Source organism: Oryctolagus cuniculus, chromosome 16, assembly GCF_964237555.1.
Source record: "Oryctolagus cuniculus chromosome 16, mOryCun1.1, whole genome shotgun sequence".
NCBI classification, from domain to species: domain Eukaryota; kingdom Metazoa; phylum Chordata; class Mammalia; order Lagomorpha; family Leporidae; genus Oryctolagus; species Oryctolagus cuniculus.
Window position 1 is genome coordinate 23626694 of NC_091447.1, and position 17865 is coordinate 23644558.

The 17865-nt window shown below is 46.5% G+C and overlaps 1 protein-coding gene and 1 long non-coding RNA gene across 8 annotated transcripts in view; one reads left to right on the plus strand and one right to left on the minus strand.

The window, feature by feature from the left end:
* The first annotated feature begins 7559 nt into the window (after positions 1-7559).
* LOC103349442 (uncharacterized) lies at positions 7560-11586 on the plus strand. The gene is made up of 2 exons (XR_517612.4): positions 7560-7672; positions 10843-11586. It is a non-coding gene; the product is annotated as an uncharacterized lncRNA (long non-coding RNA).
* A 4-nt stretch (positions 11587-11590) lies between these two features.
* Positions 11591-17865, minus strand: part of KBTBD2 (kelch repeat and BTB domain containing 2) — a 29852-nt gene continuing 23577 nt past the window's right edge. For all 7 annotated transcript variants that reach the window (XM_008261621.4, XM_008261622.4, XM_051853282.2 and 4 more), the window contains one exon: positions 11591-14317. In XM_008261621.4, the coding sequence (XP_008259843.1) occupies positions 12782-14317 (1536 nt within the window). In that variant the 3' untranslated portion in view covers positions 11591-12781. The remainder of the gene's footprint in view (positions 14318-17865) is intronic.

Here is a 17865-nt window from a genome sequence, read left to right on the forward strand (position 1 = left end):
ATGGCCACATAATAAATGAGCCTGAATCTTAGTAGTTTAAAACGATACCATTTATGATCTCAGGTTCTGTGGGTCAGGAGCCGAGCAGTGGTGTTCAGGCTCAGGGTCTCTGAGTAGGCTGCGTGTGAGGTGCTGTCTGGAAGCTGCAGTCTGGACTTGACTGAGGCTAGCGAAGCCACTTGCAAGGCCATCCATTCGCGTGCCAGGCAAGTTAACACCGGGCCCGGAAGGCCCTGGTTCCTTGACACATGGAAGGGCTACTTAAGATATGACATCTGGCTCCCTCAAGAGCAGATGATCGGGACTGGCCTGTGGCATACCAGGTTAATCCACCCTCTGCAGCAGTGGCATCCCACGTGGGCGCTGGTTGAAGTCCCAGCTGCTCCACTTCCAATCCAGCTCCCTGCAAATTTGCCTGGGAAAACAGCAGAGGATGGCCCAAGTATTTGGGCCCCTGCATTAACACAGGAGACATGGATGAAGCTCCTGGCTTTGGCATGGTCCAGCCTTGGCTGTTGAGGCTAACTGGGGAGTGAACCAGAAAATGGAAGATCTCTCCTCTCCCCTTCTCTCTCTATAACTCTTTCAAATAAATAATGTCAGTTTTTGAAAATAAATAGATTTGGGGCCAGTGCTGTGGCACAGCGGGCAAAGCCACTGCCTGCAGTGCCTGCATCCCATATGGGTGCCAGTTCGAATCCTGGCTGCTCCACTTCCAATCCAGCTCTCTGCTATAGCCTGGGAAAGCAGTAGAAGATGGCCCAAGTCCTTGGGGCCCTGCATCCCATGTGGGGGACCCAGAAGAAGCTCCTGGCTCCTGACTTAGGATCGGCATAGCTCTGGCCATTGTGGCTATCTGGGGAATGAACCAGCAGATGGAGGACCCCTCTCTGCTTCTGACTCTGTGAAACTTTAAAAGATAAATAAATAAATATATTTGATTCCACATGACCATCACCACTGTTGTAATTCCAGCACTGAAAAAAGAAATTCTGTACCCATTAGCATTCATTTCCCACATCCCCTCAACCTCTGGCAACCACTTAATATACTTCCTATTCCTATGTTATTTGCCCATTCTGGATATTTCAAATAAATGGAATCATACGTTTGGTGCTTTTTTTTTTTTTTTTTTTAATTTGTTTGAAAGGCAGAGTTACAGAGAGGGAGAGACAGAGACAGAGAGGTCTTCCATCTGCTGGTTCACTCCCCAGCTGGCTGCAAAGGCCACAGCTGGGCCGATCCAAAGCCAGGAGCTTCTTCTGGGTCTCCCACGTGGGTGCAGGGACCAAGCACTTGGGCCATCTTCTACCGCTTTCCCAGATGAACCTGTATGGAGCCAGATCAGAAGTAGAGCAGCCAGGATGGAAACCAATGCCACAGTACTGGCCCTCTGACTTCTTCTTTTCTTTTTTCTTTTTTTTTTTTTTATTTTGACAGGCAGAGTGGACAGTGAGAGAGACAGAGAGAAAGGTCTTCCTTTGCCGTTGGTTCACCCTCCAATGGCCGCCATGGGCGGCGCACCGCGCTGATCCAAAGGCAGGAGCCAGGTGCTTCTCCTGGTCTCCCATGGGGTGCAGGGCCCAAGCACCTGGGCCATCCTCCACTGCACTCCCTGGCCACAGCAGAGAGCTGGCCTGGAAGAGGGGCAACCAGGACAGAATCCGGTACCCCGACCGGGACTAGAACCTGGTGTGCTGGCACCACAAGGTGGAGGATTAGCCTAGTGAGCCACAGCGCCGGCCTAGACTTCTTGTTTTCAAGGTTGGTCCATGTTGTAGCACACATTAATACATCATTCCTTTTAGAGGCTGAATGATATTCTATCATACGGATAAGGCAAATGCCACTCCGAACATCTGCCTACAAGTTTTATGTGGAGTCATAGTTTCCATTTATTCATTTAAATTATGGCCAAAATAAAATGTATGCACTACCATTGGTTGATAACTCATTTCAGTCTCTATAGTTTTCCCTTTCATTCCTTTGTTTTTCTATTTTATTGAAGATAAAGTCACTTGTACAGTTTCAGAAATCTGGATTTTGCTGTTCTATCCACTTAGCATAATTTAACATGTTCTTCTGATGTCTTAGTTTCATAAATTGGTAGATAGGTGTAGAGGTTTGATCAGGTACAGAGTTGATTCCCATGAGGGAGGCAAGATTACACTGTAGATAATGTGAAATTCTGACACAGTGTCACTTATCTTTTTTTATATTATAGTAGGCATATACTTATATTAAATATATAATTATATTAAATATATAATTTTATATGTTAATAGGCATTGATGCGTACAGCCTCATGGAATGAAAAATAAGGATAATCTCTTTATTAGCTGGATTAGGATGTCAAGAAAAAACCCTGCGTCATTTTGTTATCTTGTGATTCAGTTTGTATTTAAAAAACAGGAAGAAATTATTTAGTAGCTTTAAAAGTGGGTTGAGGGGCCCTCATTGTGGCATAGCAGGTTAAGCTGCCATCTAGGATGCTCATATCCCACTGGGGTGGTGGTTTAAGTCCCACTGCTCCTCTTCCAACCCAGATCCCTCCGAATAGACCTGGGAAAGCTGCAGAAGATGGCCCAAACTCTTGGGCCCCTGCCACGCATGGGGACACATGGATGGAGTTCCAGGCTTCTAGCTTCGGTCTCACTCAGCCCCCTGGTCATTGTGTCCATCTGGGGAGTGAACCAGTGAATGCAAGCACTCGCTCTCACTCTACCTTTCCAATAGTTTTTTTTTTTTTTTTTAAAGTGGGTTGGCTCACTATCCTCTCATGAGGGTATTTGTGGATTTAAAAATGATCTCAATCGCTTCTTGGCCTTTTGGCTAAGATCAAGTGTAAAAATGATCTCAAGACTTGGTTCAATACCTGAATCTGTCTCCTGACTCCAGTTCCTAATGGCAAGTGTTAGCTGCAGTAATTAGCGTCTGGCCAACACGTGGGAGACTGGCCTGAATTCCCAGCTGCCGATTTTGGCCTCCCCTAGCCCCGGCAGTTCCTGACATTTGGGTAATTAATCAGCAAATGGGAGCTCTCCCCCTCTTTCTCTGTCTCTTCAATAAATAAGTAAAGAAAAATTAAACATGAACTCGAGGATCAAACATATTTTATATATTCCAAACCAGTGGAGTTACTGTTATTATCTTCTCTTTGGCTACTGGGTCTTTTAAAAATTTATTTGGCCGGCGCTGCGGCTCACTAGGCTAATCCTCCGCCTTGTGGTGCCGACACACTGGGTTCTAGTCCTGGTCGGGGCGCCGGATTCTGTCCTGGTTGCCCCTCTTCCAGGCCAGCTCTCTGCTGTGGCCAGGGAGTGCAGTGGAAGATGGCCCAAGTGCTTGGGCCCTGCACCCGCATGGGAGACCAGGAGAAGCACCTGGCTCCTGGCTTCAGATCAGCGCAGTGCACCGGCCGCAGTGTGCCGGCCGCAGCGGCCAATGGAGGGTGAACCAACAGCAAAGGAAGAACTTTGTCTCTCTCTCTCTCACTTTCCACTCTGCCTGTCAAAAAAAAAAAAAAAAAAATTTATTTGAGCTGGTGCCGCAGCTCACTAGGCTAATCCTCCGCCTGTGGCGCCAGCACTCTGGGTTCTAGTCCCGGTTGCTCCTCATCCAGTCCAGCTCTCTGCTGTGACCCGGGAAGGCAGTGGAGGATGGCCCAAGTCCTTGGGCCCTGCACCCACAAGGGAGACCAGGAGGAAGCACCTGGCTCCTGGCTTCGGATTGGCGAAGCATGCCGGCCATAGCGGCCATTTGGGGGGTGAGCCAACAGAAGGAAGACCTTTCTCTCCGTCTCTCTCTCTAACTCTGGCTGTCAAAAAAATATATATATATATATTTGAAAAACGGATCTCCTATCTACTGTTTCATTCCTGAAATGCCTCCAACAGCAAGGGCTGAGCCAGGCTGAAATCAGGAACCCAGAGCTCCATCTGGCTCTCCCACATGGGTGACGGAGACTCAGCTACTTGAATCGTCATCTGCTGCCTTCGAGGATGTGCGTGAGTAGGGAGGTGGGACTCAAATCCAAGCCCTGATACAGGATGCAGGTTTCTCCAAGCGGCATCTGAACCACTGTGCCAAATGCTTGCCTCTCACCCATGGTTCTCGCTGGTGACTTAACTTCCCAAGTCTTTTGACATGACTCAGAGTCTGACAGCTTCCTTGATGTCTACGTCTGATGTAAGATTGATTCTAGGCTCCTTTGTGCATTTCTTGTCCCCACATCTGGAATTCTTGGTTACTTTGGTGGGAAATCCTATCTCAAGACTGTTATCCAAGGGCCAGTGTTGTGGTGTAGCAGGTAAAGCCGCCACCTGTGACACCAGCATCCATGTGGGTGTCGGTTCAAGTCCTGGCTGCTCCAGTTCTGATCCAGCTCCCTGCTAATGTGCCTGAGAAAGCAGTGGAAGATCGCTCGAATCCTTGGGCCCCTACATTCATGTGGGAGACCAGAAAAAGCTCCTCGCTTCAGTCTGGTCCAGCCCTAGCCATTGCAGCCACTTGGGGAATGAATCAGCAGGTGGAAGCATGCTCTCTCTGTCTCTCCTATCTCTCTGTAAGACTGTTATCCAGGGGCAAGAAAGTGCAATCCCATAGACTTCTTGATGGTTTCTAGGCCTCTTCAGTAGAAGTATGTTTTAAAATAAATATATATTATGACTTCATACACAAACATGCTACACTTGGGGCCAGGGTTGTGGTGCAGTGGGTTAAGCAGCTGAGACTCCACAGGTTGGAGTCCAGATTGCTCCACTTCTGATCTGGCTCCCTGCTATTGCACCTGGCCCGAGTGCTTGGGAGCTCCTGGCTCCTGGCTTTGGCCTCGCCCAGCCCCAGCCATTTGGGGAATGAACCAGTAGATTTCTTTCTGTCTCTCCCTCTCTCTCTGCAACTCTTTCAAATAAATAATTTTTTAAAATTGCCATGCAAGTTCAGGACCACAGGATTTTTTATTTTTAATATTTATTTTATTTGAAAAGCAGAGTTACAGAAAGGGGGAGACAGATCTTCCATCCACTGGTTCACTCCCCAAACAGCTGCAACGGCCAGCTGGGCCAGACGGAAGCCAGGAGCTTCTTCTAGGTCTCCCTCATGGGTGGCAGAGGCCCAAGCCCTTGAGTCATTTTCTGCTGTCTTCCCAGGCCATCAGCAGGGAGCTGGATTGGAAGTGGAGCATCCAGCATGCAAACTGGTATCTTGTAACTGAACCTGCTACACCACAATGCCAGCCCCAGACCACAGGGTCTTACTTATCCTCCTCTACAAGAGGACTTCAAAAGTTCATGGAAAATGGAATTAAGATGTTTATTTGGGGCTGGAGTTGTGACGGTTAAGCCAGCACTTACAACGCTGGCATCCCATTTTGAAATGCCTGCTCTGCTTGCAATCCAGCTTCCTGCTAATGTGGCTGGGAAGACAGCAGATGGTCCAGCTGCTTGGGTCCCTGCCACCCACCTGGGGACCCAGATGGAGTTCCTGAGTCTTCTTGGCTTTAGCCTGGCTCAATACTGGCTGCTGCAGCCATTTGGGGAGTGAACTGAGCCACAACAGTGGCCCCATTACAGTTCTTCTTGCTACTGCAAATAGTATTATAAGGAATAACAGCCTCATGAATACATTTTTTAAGAAAGATTTTTTACTTATTTGAAAGACAAAGTGACATGGAGACAGAAAAGATCATCACTGGTCCACTCCCCAAATGGCTGCAACAGCCAAGTCTGGGGCAGACCAGAGCTATGAGGTGAGAACACCATCAAGGTCTTCCATGTAGGTAACAGGAATGCAAACGCCATTATCTGCTGCTTTCCAGGCTCATTAACGGGGAGCTGGACAGGAAATAGAGTAGCCAGTACTTGAACCAGGCACTCCAATATGGGATGCTGGCATCTCAAGCAGCAGCTTTATCCACTGCCAAACACAGCCCCTGTGAATACATTTTAAAAATACTGGGGGGTGGGGGCTGTGGCACAGCGGGTTAACACCCTGGCCTGAAGCACTGGCATCCCATATGGGCGCTGGTTCAAGACCTGGCTGCTCCACTTCCGATCCAACTCCCTGCTATGGCCTGGGAAAGCAGTAGAAGATGGCCCAAGTCCTTGGGCCCTTGCACCCACGTGGGAGACCCGGAAGAAGCTCCTGGCTTCTGATCAGAACAGCTCCAGCCATTGCGGCCATCTGGGGATTGAACCAGCGGATGGAAGACCTCTCTGTCTTGACCTCTCTGTAACTCTTTCAAATAAATAAATCTTAAAAAAAAATTAAAAACATTTATTTGAAAGAATTCCAGAGAGGGGAGAGACAGAAAGAGCTTCCATCCGCTGGTTCATTCCCAAAATGGCTGTGACAGCTGGGCCGATCCGAAGCCAGGAAGCCTGAAGAGGAGCTTCGTCTGGGTCTCCCACATGGGAGCAGGGGCCCAAATACTTTGGCCATCCTCCTCTGCTTACCCAGGCACATTAGCAAGGAGCTGGATTGGAAGTGGAGCAGCCGGGACTTGAACTGGTGCCCACATGGAATGCCTGTGAATCAGGTGGCAGCTTCACCCACTATGCCACAGCCCCGGTTCCTAGTAAGCTTTTTAAAATGTCATTGTTACGGCCGGCGCCGCGGCTCACTAGGCTAATCCTCCGCCTAGCGGTGCCGGCACACCGGGTTCTAGTCCCGGTTGGGGCGCTGGATTCTGTCCCGGTTGCCCCTCTTCCAGGCCAGCTCTCTGCTGTGGCCAGGGAGTGCAGTGGAGGATGGCCCAGGTGCTTGGGCCCTGCACCCCATGGGAGACCAGGAAAAGCACCTGGCTCCTGGCTCCTGCCATTGGATCAGCGCGGTGTGCCGGCCGCAGCGCGCTGGCCGCGGCGGCCATTGGAGGGTGAACCAACGGCAAAGGAAGACCTTTCTCTCTCTCTCTCTCACTGTCCACTCTGCCTGTCCAAAAAAAAAAAAAAAAAGTCATTGTTACTATGGTTGATAGTGCATAATACTGCTTTTCACTTTTATATATTGATCTTGTTATCTTGTGACCTTGCTACGTCTTAAGTTCTAGTAGTTCCTTCTAAGCTATGTGACTTTTTCTTCCCTTACTGCTCTGGCTAAGCGTTCCAACCCAATTTTGAATTTAAGTGGCAAAAGCTGATATTCTCTTCTAGTTCATGATCTTAAGGTTAAGTTTCTAATCATTCACTATGATGCAGAATCTTCAGGTAATATGCCTAAATGTTCTTTATAGGGTTGAGGAAGTTTCCTTTTCTAACTTCATGAGTTTTATCATAAACAGGTCTTGGATTTTATCAAGTAATTTTTCTGTCATCATATGGCTTTATTAGTATGTTACATTGTATAATTTCAAATGTTAAACCAACTTTTCATTCCTGGGATAAATCCTACTAGGTTATGAGCTTTTTATATGTTGAGAAGTTTGGTTTTTAAATTCTAACTCATTTGATGTTATTTGATGAGCCCTTCATCCTGTCAGACCTTTCAGTACTAACCACAATTTCAAGTCAGTGGTCTGAGTGATGATGCTACTGCTAGTTATATCCCCTTTGTGACTTACAGGTTTTGTTCAGTTGCGTGCCTACAATGTGCCGGACATCATGCAGTGTTGGGGATGCATTATAGGACAGAACCAAGCCCATGTCTTCACAGCACTCATGAAGACAATCAAAAGGTAATACGGGGTGCATCTGCAATCTAAATAAAGGGAATCCAAGATAGTAAAAATAATTTTCTAAAGCTTTAAAAAGGCCCCTGGAGGAAGTGACCATAAGCATAAACTGATGTAACACTGTCACCAAATAACTTACCATCCAGAAAGGGACACTTTTGAGACTGAAAGGCAGGCATAAATTAGAATGTATGGTTGTCTAGCGATTAACCAAAGGACAAGAATATCTAAAGCAAGAAAAAAACTATGTGAAAGATATAGCTCATTAAAGTAACTAAAACATTCAATGCGGCGGTATGTGAAGAGGTAGGGGAAGCAAGTTAGGCCAGAAAAGCAAACAAATTCTAAAAGCCTTGTAAATCAGACAAGAGCCTGGGGTTTTATTCCAAGAGTAACAAACATTGTAAGCACAGCATGAAAACGTTAACTGCTTACAATAAGGAAGAAGTATGAGCAGAGAACTTAGCAAAGAACATGTGGGGTGAAATGAAGGCTGAGTGCCTAAGGAATGGGTGTTGGGGTCATGGAAATGTTCAAATGGTGTTTGCAAAACTGTACTCTTTAGATGGCCAAATGCAGGAGTTTCATCTAGGTCTCCCATGTGGGTGGCAAGAGCCCAAATACTTAGGCCATCTTCCACTGCTTTCCCAGGACATTAGCAAGGAGCTGGATAGGAAGTAGAGCAGCAGGGTCTTGAAGAACTGGCACCCATATAGGATGCAGGCGGAAGTTTTACCTGCTATGCCATAACCTTTGGGAGCCAGTAGAATCTTAGAGTTTTTTTTTTTTTTTTTTTTTTTTTTTTGACAGAGTGGACAGAGAGAGAGAAAGGTCTTCCTTTGCTGTTGGTTCACCCTCCAATGGCCGCCGCGGACGGCGCACCGCGCCGATCTGAAGCCAGGAGCCAGGTGCTTATCCTGGTCTCCCATGGGGTGCAGGGCCCAAGTACTTGGGCCATCCTCCACTGCACTCCCGAGCCACAGCAGAGAGCTGGCCTGGAAGAGGAGCAACCGGGACAGAATCCGGTGCCCCGACCGGGACTAGAACCTGGTGTGCCGGTGCCACTAGGCGGAGGATTAGCCTATTGAGCCGCAGGGCCGGCCCTTAGAGCATTTCTGAAAAGGCTGGGGGGGCCCGGCGCTGTGGCACAGTGGGTAAAGCTACCGCCTGCAGTGCCAGCATCCCATATGGGCACCGGTTTGAGTCCCTGCTGCTCTACTTTCTATCCAGCTCTCTGCTATGGCCTGGGAAAGCAGTAGAAGATGGCCCAAGTCCTTGGGCCCCTGCACCCACCTGGGAGACCTGGAAGAAGCTCCTGGCTCCTGATCAGCACAGCTCTGGCCATTGCAGCCAATTGGGGAGTGAACCAGTGGATGGAAGCTCGCTCTCTCGGCCTCTTCTCTGTGTAACTCTTTCAAGTAAAATAAATAAATCTTTAAAAAAATAAAAAGGCTGGAAAGGGTGAAATTTTTAATACAGACCCTTAACATTTGTATTCCTTAAACGGTTACAAGCAGCAGTAATGGCGGATGCAAGCAGATCTGGTGAGGGATAGTTGTTTGTCCTGTGAAACAGAAGCAATCTGCTTATGGAGGGAGAGGGGTGGGGAGGGTGAAGATTTAATGAGACCGGAATTTCAAACTGTTAGGATGGACCTAGCAGAGGACAATACCTAGAAAGTACAGCAAGGCGCCAACCTGTGCCATTATGTGATTTTCTGTAGCAATGCTCAGCAGTCCAAGTTGAGAGAGATGACAAGCAAATTCATTTAATGTTCAAGTTGTCAGTTACAAATTAGCAACAGCAAAAATGATCAAAAACATTGATCATTTTTTAAGTACATTAAGACCAACATGAACACCTGACCAGGTAACAACATTATGGTAAAAGGTACTAAGGATGTGGCAAGGGACTTTTTAACACATATAAGAGGTGATAATCAGAAACGTTTGACTTGGGACCAGCGCTGTGGCACAACAGGTTAAAGCCCTGGCCTGAAGCACCAGCAACCCATATGGGCGTCAGTTCTAATCCTGGCTGCCCCACTTCGATCCAGCTCTCTGCTATGGCCTGGGGTAGAAAATGGTCCAAATCCTTGGGCCCCCGCACCCATGTGGGAGACCTGGAAGAAGCTCCTGGCCTCAGATCAGCGCAGCTCCAGCCATTGTGGTCAATTGGGGAGTGAACCAACAGATGGAAGACCTCTCTCTACTGCTCTCTTTCAAATAAATCTTAAAAAAAAAAAAAAAAGGCCGGCGCCGCGGCTCACTAGGCTTATCCTCCGCCTAGCGGCGCCAGCACACCGGGTTCTAGTCCCGGTTGGGGCGCCGGATTCTGTCCCACTTGCCCCTCTTCCAGGCCAGCCCTCTGCTGTGGCCAGGGAGTGCAGTGGAGGATGGCCCAGGTACTTGGGCCCTGCACCCCATGGGAGACCAGGAAAAGCACCTGGCTCCTGGCTCCTGCCATCGGATCAGCGCGGTGCGCCGGCCGCAGCTCGCCAGCCGCGGCGGCCATTGGAGGGTGAACCAACGGCAAAGGAAGACCTTTCTCTCTCTCTCTCTCACTGTCCACTCTGTCAAAAAAACAAACAAACAAACAAAAAAAAAAAGTTTTTTTTTTTTACTTAAAAGATATTGAACAACAGAAAAAGTCACAGGTGGAGTTGGGATGTGAACATTATTCTGAGTAGCATTAAAAAATATGGCAAGAAGCCTGAATGTAAGTTAAGCTTTATGGGAAAACAGTAAGATAAGGTTGTCATTTTAAGCAAAATAGTAGAGGGCCTTAAATGTGCTAAGAAAACTGACTTCATTCAGTAGACAGTGCAGAGTTTGTCTTTAAACACGGGAGGTGGTGTTTGGTCTAGTTGTAAAGATTAGTTAAAAAGTCCCTGTCCAACATCAGAGTGCCTGAATTCACTACCTGGCTCTGGCTCTTGACTTCAGCTTCCTGATAATGTGGGTCCTAGGAATAATGGTGATAGCTCAAGAGGTTGGGTTGTTGGCTTCTGCCTTTGGCCTCAGCCCAGCTGTGATGGACATTTGGGGAGTAAACCAGCAGATGTGAGCTTGCTAGAAAAAAAGTTTAAGTTAGAAAAAAATAAAATGTAAAGATGATCAATGACATGCTTTAGGGATACTAATAACTGAAAATCAATCTTTCTCATATTTAAGGTCTAAACCAACGGTACTCATGTGGGGATGCACCAGAGAACAACCTGCAGTGCTTCAGAGAGAGGGCTGAATCCACCCACCACAGCTGGTGTCCATGGCCTGTTGTGGATGAGGTTCAGGGATCAAGCTTTTCAAAGGTACAACAAAGGGATTTCTAGTTTGCTACCAGGGCTGAAAGCCACTGAATTAAGAGAAGCCTATACTCCTGTCTGCATGAGGTGTGTTCTAAGAACCCCCAGTAGGTTCCTGAAACCACTGAATGTACAAACCTTTATATTTGTTTTTTCCTACATGTTTTATCTATGATAAAGCTTGTAAATGAGGCACAGTAACAGATCAAGAGATCAACAATACTATGAAAGGTGGATATGGTTGTCTGCAGCTACTGCAAAATGCCATCTCATAAGCAAGGTGGCCAGTAAGTAACTTTCGGGCAGCATCAGGCCTCTGCAGCATGGCGTGCTGGACAAAGGGAGGATTCAGGACAAGGAGAGACATCATGTTACTCAGAGTACTGTGCAATATAAAACTTATGAATTGTTTAGTTTTGGAATTTACCATTTTCATATTTTTCAGACCCCTGTTGATTGTGGGTAAGAAACCGCAGAAAAATGAAACTACAAATAAGGGCGAATGCTACCATATATATGCAGACATATGTATCTATATAGATACCTCAAAGAAAATTCTTAAGAAACCACCTGCAACTAGTGAGGCTGACCCAATAAAATCAAAACTAAAACAGATGTTGAATATATACAATTTATTTAATAAATTAATGTCATTCAAAATACAGTGCCAGAACATTATGCAGTTGAACATGCTAGTAATGTTTGTCATGAAGCACCTGTGCTCATGTTAAATTGGCGGCGCCCCACTACTGCTAGTGGTTCCTGGGATTAATGCCAGAGCAGTGCGAGTTACCTGCTCTTCTGCACAGCTTGTGCAGAAAATTCCTGAACAGTTCACCTTCCTAATCCTACCCCCACAACACACACACACAACAGGTTAAAAAAAAAAAAAAAAAAAAAAAAAAAACCTGACAGCTAACAGATAACCTGTACACAATCACTCTACAGTAATGCTTGTTATTAAATTAAGATGTAATGACCTGGTAAACCCACTATAAATCTTTAAGATGGAGAACTACATCAGCAGCAGGTAGTTATATGCATGAGCCAATGTTAATGTAATACAGAGTGGAGACATTTACTGATTAAAGCTCCACACAGACCCGCACAATGAGGGGCTAGCAATTCTTATTGCAAACCCAGCAATGTAAGTCCAAACCTGGTATATGACCAGTGGACTGGACAACCTGTATTCTAGATAGACAAGTATAAGTTAGTGGAAAGAGAATACATGCACCTAATAGGATAGTAAGACTGATCCTGCAGTCATAGCGTTCCCTGTGTAATACCATAAAACTATGGAAGATCTTCCTCAACCATAGACAGGATTTAGACAACAACTCTATACCAACATGGACGTTAGTGTTAAGTGCAGCTGAATTAATTACACTGGAAAAACTGTAATCCAAGACTTCAGAAAAGAAGCACAGGAATGAAATACACATACTAAAATAACCTCAGCACAATTTGTGATATACCACACTAAGAACAAGAAACTATTTTGTAAGTGAACTTTTTGAACTGTACATACACAGGGCTAACAATGTTAGATAATCCAGATTCTTATGCTCTCATGATACACGTGAAAGTTTCTCAATTACTGAATAACCTATTTCATATTATGGAAGCATATCTTTCTGTAAGACTCACTGATATATATTATACTGATGCAAATATTAAGTAGGGCATAAAAATAAAATTTATCAAAGATAGATTTTTATGTACTCATATTTAGTCCTTTCATAGCCTCTCATTTAGCAAACAAATGACAAAGCACATAAATCAGACGTGCACTCCCTGAACTCCAACTATACAGGTGGCAGTGCAACCATTTCTCCATCCAGTTCAAATTCCTCTGTCCCATCTGGCGAGAAGAGATAGGTTGGTGGTTTCCATGGAGATTCTTCAAGGCAGGACGGGTAAAGCTTCCCCACAGTGCATCGAAAATCTCTGCCCAAGTCCCACAGTACACGTTCAGATATATGTTGTCGCAGAGACCACCGGTCAAGTTCTACATCATACTGGTAGGTGACATACTTAGCTCGCTCATTTAAGTGTGTTTCCCGCATAAACACACACAGAGAATTTGAGATCACAACAGCTCTAACACAGGGGTCAGAGTACCTCTTAGCAGGGATGTTGGCTGCCATTTTCCACTCATTTTTATTCACATCATATATTTCCACAGTTACTGAAGACCCATCTACAGTGCCAGAAGGGAGTCTGATGCCAGAATTAGTAGCAATATGCAATCCTCCAATATAGAAAATTTTATCACCAAAAGCTGCAGCTGAAGCAAAGGACCTGCTAGTCTGTCTCATGGCCATTTCTACCCACGAATCAGACCTTGGAAAATAACAGTACATGAGGTTCAGTGTCATCACATAAATGCAATCATGAACCACAACAGCAGCACTCCACTGCCATGCACAAGGCAAAGGGCTTACCATGGTCCACTCATCCTTCTCAGTGTCATATCTTTCTACGGTCCTCCGATTAAGTTCTCCACCTACACTATCTCCTCCAATTGCATAGATGTAGCCTTCACAACAAACCAAAGATGGTTTTATGCGGACAAAAAGCATTGGCGTCTTTGGAAACCAGGTATTTTGCTGTGCGTCAAACCAATAAAAGCAATTCACAGTTCTGAAGGCAGTCTGAAGTTTACTTGTTTTACTATGATTCGTTTTTGTATTTTTAAGAGGAACTTGACCTCCTGCTATGTAGATGTCATTATCAGGAGTTACGACAGTCCCAACCTTATGCAAATCAGCTGGCGGGCTACACAGCTTGTAAACTTTTTCTGCCTGGGGGCTGTAACAGACAGAAGAGTAAAGACTACAAGGATTTTCTGAAGATGCTTCAATGAAAATCATCATCTCCTCTTTAGTCATCCCAAGTCTTGGTTTGAAAAACTTCGGCATGGACTTATAAAGACCTTGAACCACCACAGACTTATCATTGGGTGGCAAACCTTGAAACCAAGCTCTCTGTGTTACTTCTGAAAGTGCATCAATTCTGATTTGGCTAAGAACTGAAGACAAATACTGGGATCGTGATTCTGTGTTGTATTCCAGCCACAGCATAGCAGCTTCTCGAACTGTTTCTTCCTTTTCTACATTTAAATTGTCACTACTGAGGATGTCTATCAGTAGGTCATGTGATAGCTGCATGAACGCTTCCTGGTGATACACAGCAGTGAACTTATGCTCCACCATTCTTTTCGCACTCTGTTTTAATTCCTCACAACTGAAGAGATCAGCAAAACTTAACAATCGCACACAATTCTCGGCATTTATTTTTTTAATTAAATACTCTCGACAACGTTGCAACACATCTTCCACCTGAAACAAGAAGAGGGAAAAGGTTGATAAGGGCAGGACAGAGTATTTTTGATTGAGAAATGAAAGAGCATTTGTGAGCACATGCTCCCGTCTATTGTTCACTTCCCAAATGCCTACAACCAGCAGGATCTGGGTCAAGCCGAAGATAGGAGGTGAGAATTCAATTCAGTTCTTCCTTTTAATTCTGGTAGTTATTAGTTTTTTTTAAAAAAATTACCCAGTTGAGAGACAGCAAATGAGTGAGCAAGCAAGGGTAGGAACATGCACTCGCTCCTATCTGCTGCTTCACACCCCAATTCCCACAATCCAGGTCTCCACAAGGGTGGCAGGAACACAATCATTCACATTACTAATGGTTGTCGAGATTTTGCATCAGCAGGAAAGAGGAGTTAGGAGCTGACACCAAGTGTCAAATACATAGCATTTTTTAAAAAGATTATTTGAAAGGCAGTTACAGAGGCAGTGGGGGTTGAGGGTGGTCCTTTCATCCACAGGTTCACTCCCCAAACGGCCACAACAGCTAGAGCTGGGCCGACCTGAAGCCAGGAGCCTGGAGTTTCTTCCAGGTCTCCCACATGGGTGCAGGAGACCAAGCACTTGGGCCATCTCCACTGCTTTCCTAGGCCATAGCAGAGAGCTGGATCAGAAGTGTAGCAGCTGGGACTCAAATCAGCACCCATACTAGATGCCAGACGCGACACCAAAGAACCAGCCCCTAAATCCATAGCATCTTAACTGCTATGCCAAATGCCAACACAACAAATTTAAGTTTACAGAAGATATAGGTATAGGAAGCAGATCCCTATTACTATAGTTGTCCTTTTTAGATACATACAAGAGAATTTCACAAAGTTCAGGGGAAATGCAATTAAAAAATAAGTTTCTGTAGCAGACATTGTGGCAGAGTAGGTTAAGCCAGCTATTTAAGAGTCTCAGCTTCTCCACTTCTGATCTGGATTCCTGCTGCTGTGCCTGGAAAAGCAGACTCTCAAGTCCCTGCTACCTACGTGGGAGATCAGGATGGCTTTAGCCTGGCCCAGATGTTGTGGCCATTTGGGGAGTAAGCCAGTAGGTGGAAGATACATCTGTCATTCTGCCTTTCAAGTTAAAAAAAAAAAAATTTCAAGACTTTTGATTTATTTTAAAGAGTTACAGAGAGAGAAGGAGAGACAGCATCTCCCACCTGCTTGTTTACTCCCCAGATAGCCACACCGACTCGACTAAGGCCAGATCTGGCCAAGACAGAAGCCAAGAACTTCTTTCTGGTCTCTCACGTGGGTGTAGGGGCCCAAGCACTTGGGCCATCCTCCACTTTCTTCCCAGGTACATAAACAGGAAGCTGGATTGGAAGTGGAGTAGCTGGGTGTTGAACCATTACCCGGAAGGGATGCCGGCACGGGAGACGGGAGCTTAATCCACTGCACCACAGCACCAGCCTCTCAAATCTTTTTTAAAAGTTTCTTTTGGCCGGCGCCGCGGCTCACTAGGCTAATCCTCCGCCTAGCGGCGCCGGCACACCGGGTTCTAGTCCCGGTCGGGGCGCCGGATTCTGTCCCGGTTGCCCCTCTTCCAGGCCAGCCCTCTGCTGTGGCCAGGGAGTGCAGTGGAGGATGGCCCAGGTGCTTGGGCCCTGCACCCCATGGGAGACCAGGAAAAGCACCTGGCTCCTGGCTCCTGCCATCGGATCAGCGCGGTGCGCCGGCCGCAGCGCGCCAGCCGCGGCAGCCATTGGAGGGTGAACCAACGGCAAAAGGAAGACCTTTCTCTCTGTCTCTCTCTCTCTCACTGTCCACTCTGCCTGTCAAAAACAAAAAACAAAAACAAAAACAAAAAAAAACAAAAACAAAAACAAAACAAAAAAAAAGTTTCTTTTGAGGCCGGCGCCGTGGCTCACTGGGCTAATCCTCCGCCTAGCGGCGCCGGCACACCGGGTTCTAGTCCCGGTTGGGGCGCCGGATTCTGTCCCGGTTGCCCCTCTTCCAGGCCAGCTCTCTGCTGTGGCCAGGGAGTGCAGTGGAGGATGGCCCAGGTGCTTGGGCCCTGCACCCCATGGGAGACCAGGAAAAGCACCTGGCTCCTGGCTCCTGCCATCGGATCAGCGCGGTGCGCCGGCCGCAGCACGCCGGCCGCGGCGGCCATTGGAGGGTGAACCAACGGCAAAGGAAGACCTTTCTCTCTGTCTCTCTCTCTCACTGTCCACTCTGCCTGTCAAAAAATAAAAAACAAAACAAAACAAAACGAAAATTTAAAAAAAAAAAAAAAAGTTTCTTTTGAGGGGCCGGCGCCATGGCGCACTAGGTTAATCCTACACCTGCAGCGCCAGCATGCCATATGAGCGCTGTTCTAAGTCCTGGCTGCCCCTCTTCTGGTCCAGCTCTCTGCTGTGGCCTGGGATAGCAGTAGAAGATGGCCCAAGTTCTTGGGCTCCTGCACCCGCCTGGGAGACCGGGAAGAAGCACCTGGCTCCTGGCTTCTGACCGGCCCAGCGCCGGCCGTGGCAGCCAATTTGGAGAGTGAACCAATGGAAGGAAGACCTTTCTCTCTGTCTGTCTCTCTCACTGCCTATAACTCTACCTGTCAAATAAATAAAATCTTTGAAAAGAATATAAAAAGTTAGGCCAGCACCGCGGCTCACTAGGCTAATCCTCCGCCTTGCGGCGCCGGCACACCAGGTTCTAGTCCCGGTCGAGGTGCCGGATTCTGTCCCGGTTGCCCCTCTTCCAGGCCAGCTCTCTGCTGTGGCCAGGGAGTGCAGTGGAGGATGGCCCAAATACTTGGGCCCTGCACCCCATGGGAGACCAGGATAAGTACCTGGCTCCTGCCATCGGATCAGCGCGGTGCGCCAGCCACAGTGTGCCGGCCGCAGCGGCCATTGGAGGGTGAACCAATGGCAAAGGAAGACCTTTCTCTCTGTCTCTCTCTCTCACTATCCACTCTGCCTGTCAATAAATAAATAAATAAAAAAATTAAAAAAAAAAAGAATATAAAAAGTTTCTTTTGATGCAAAAATTTTTGAAATTGTATATAAAGAGGTTCTTCAGAAAGTTCACAGAAAATGTGTATTATGAAGAAAACCTATGCATGGATTTCCTAAGTTTTTTGCACCACAATAAACCTACCTTTTTATTTCATTTTCCACAGCTGTCTGAAGTACCCTCATACTTGGGCTGAGACACAAGGTCTTCCAGCAATAATAAAATCAGAAGACTACATGTAGTTTTGTATTTATTTTTCTTGCTCAGTGGCCTACTTGATTGTCCCATGTAAGAACCAGTAGCATAATATTAAATAGGGTCTTAAAAAACTAAGTAAATGTAAGGGGTAAGGAAATTCATATGCAAGTTATACTTTTCTAAGTTTTAAGAATATAAAGTTTGGGGCTGGCACTGTGGCACAGCGAGTAAAACCACCACTTGCAATGCTAGCATCCCGTCTGGGTGCCGGTTCTAGTCCCAGCTGCTCCACTTCTGATCCAGCTCTCTGCTATGGCCTGGGGAAGCAGTAGAAGATAGCCCAAGTCTTTGGGTCCCTACACCTGAGTGGGAGAC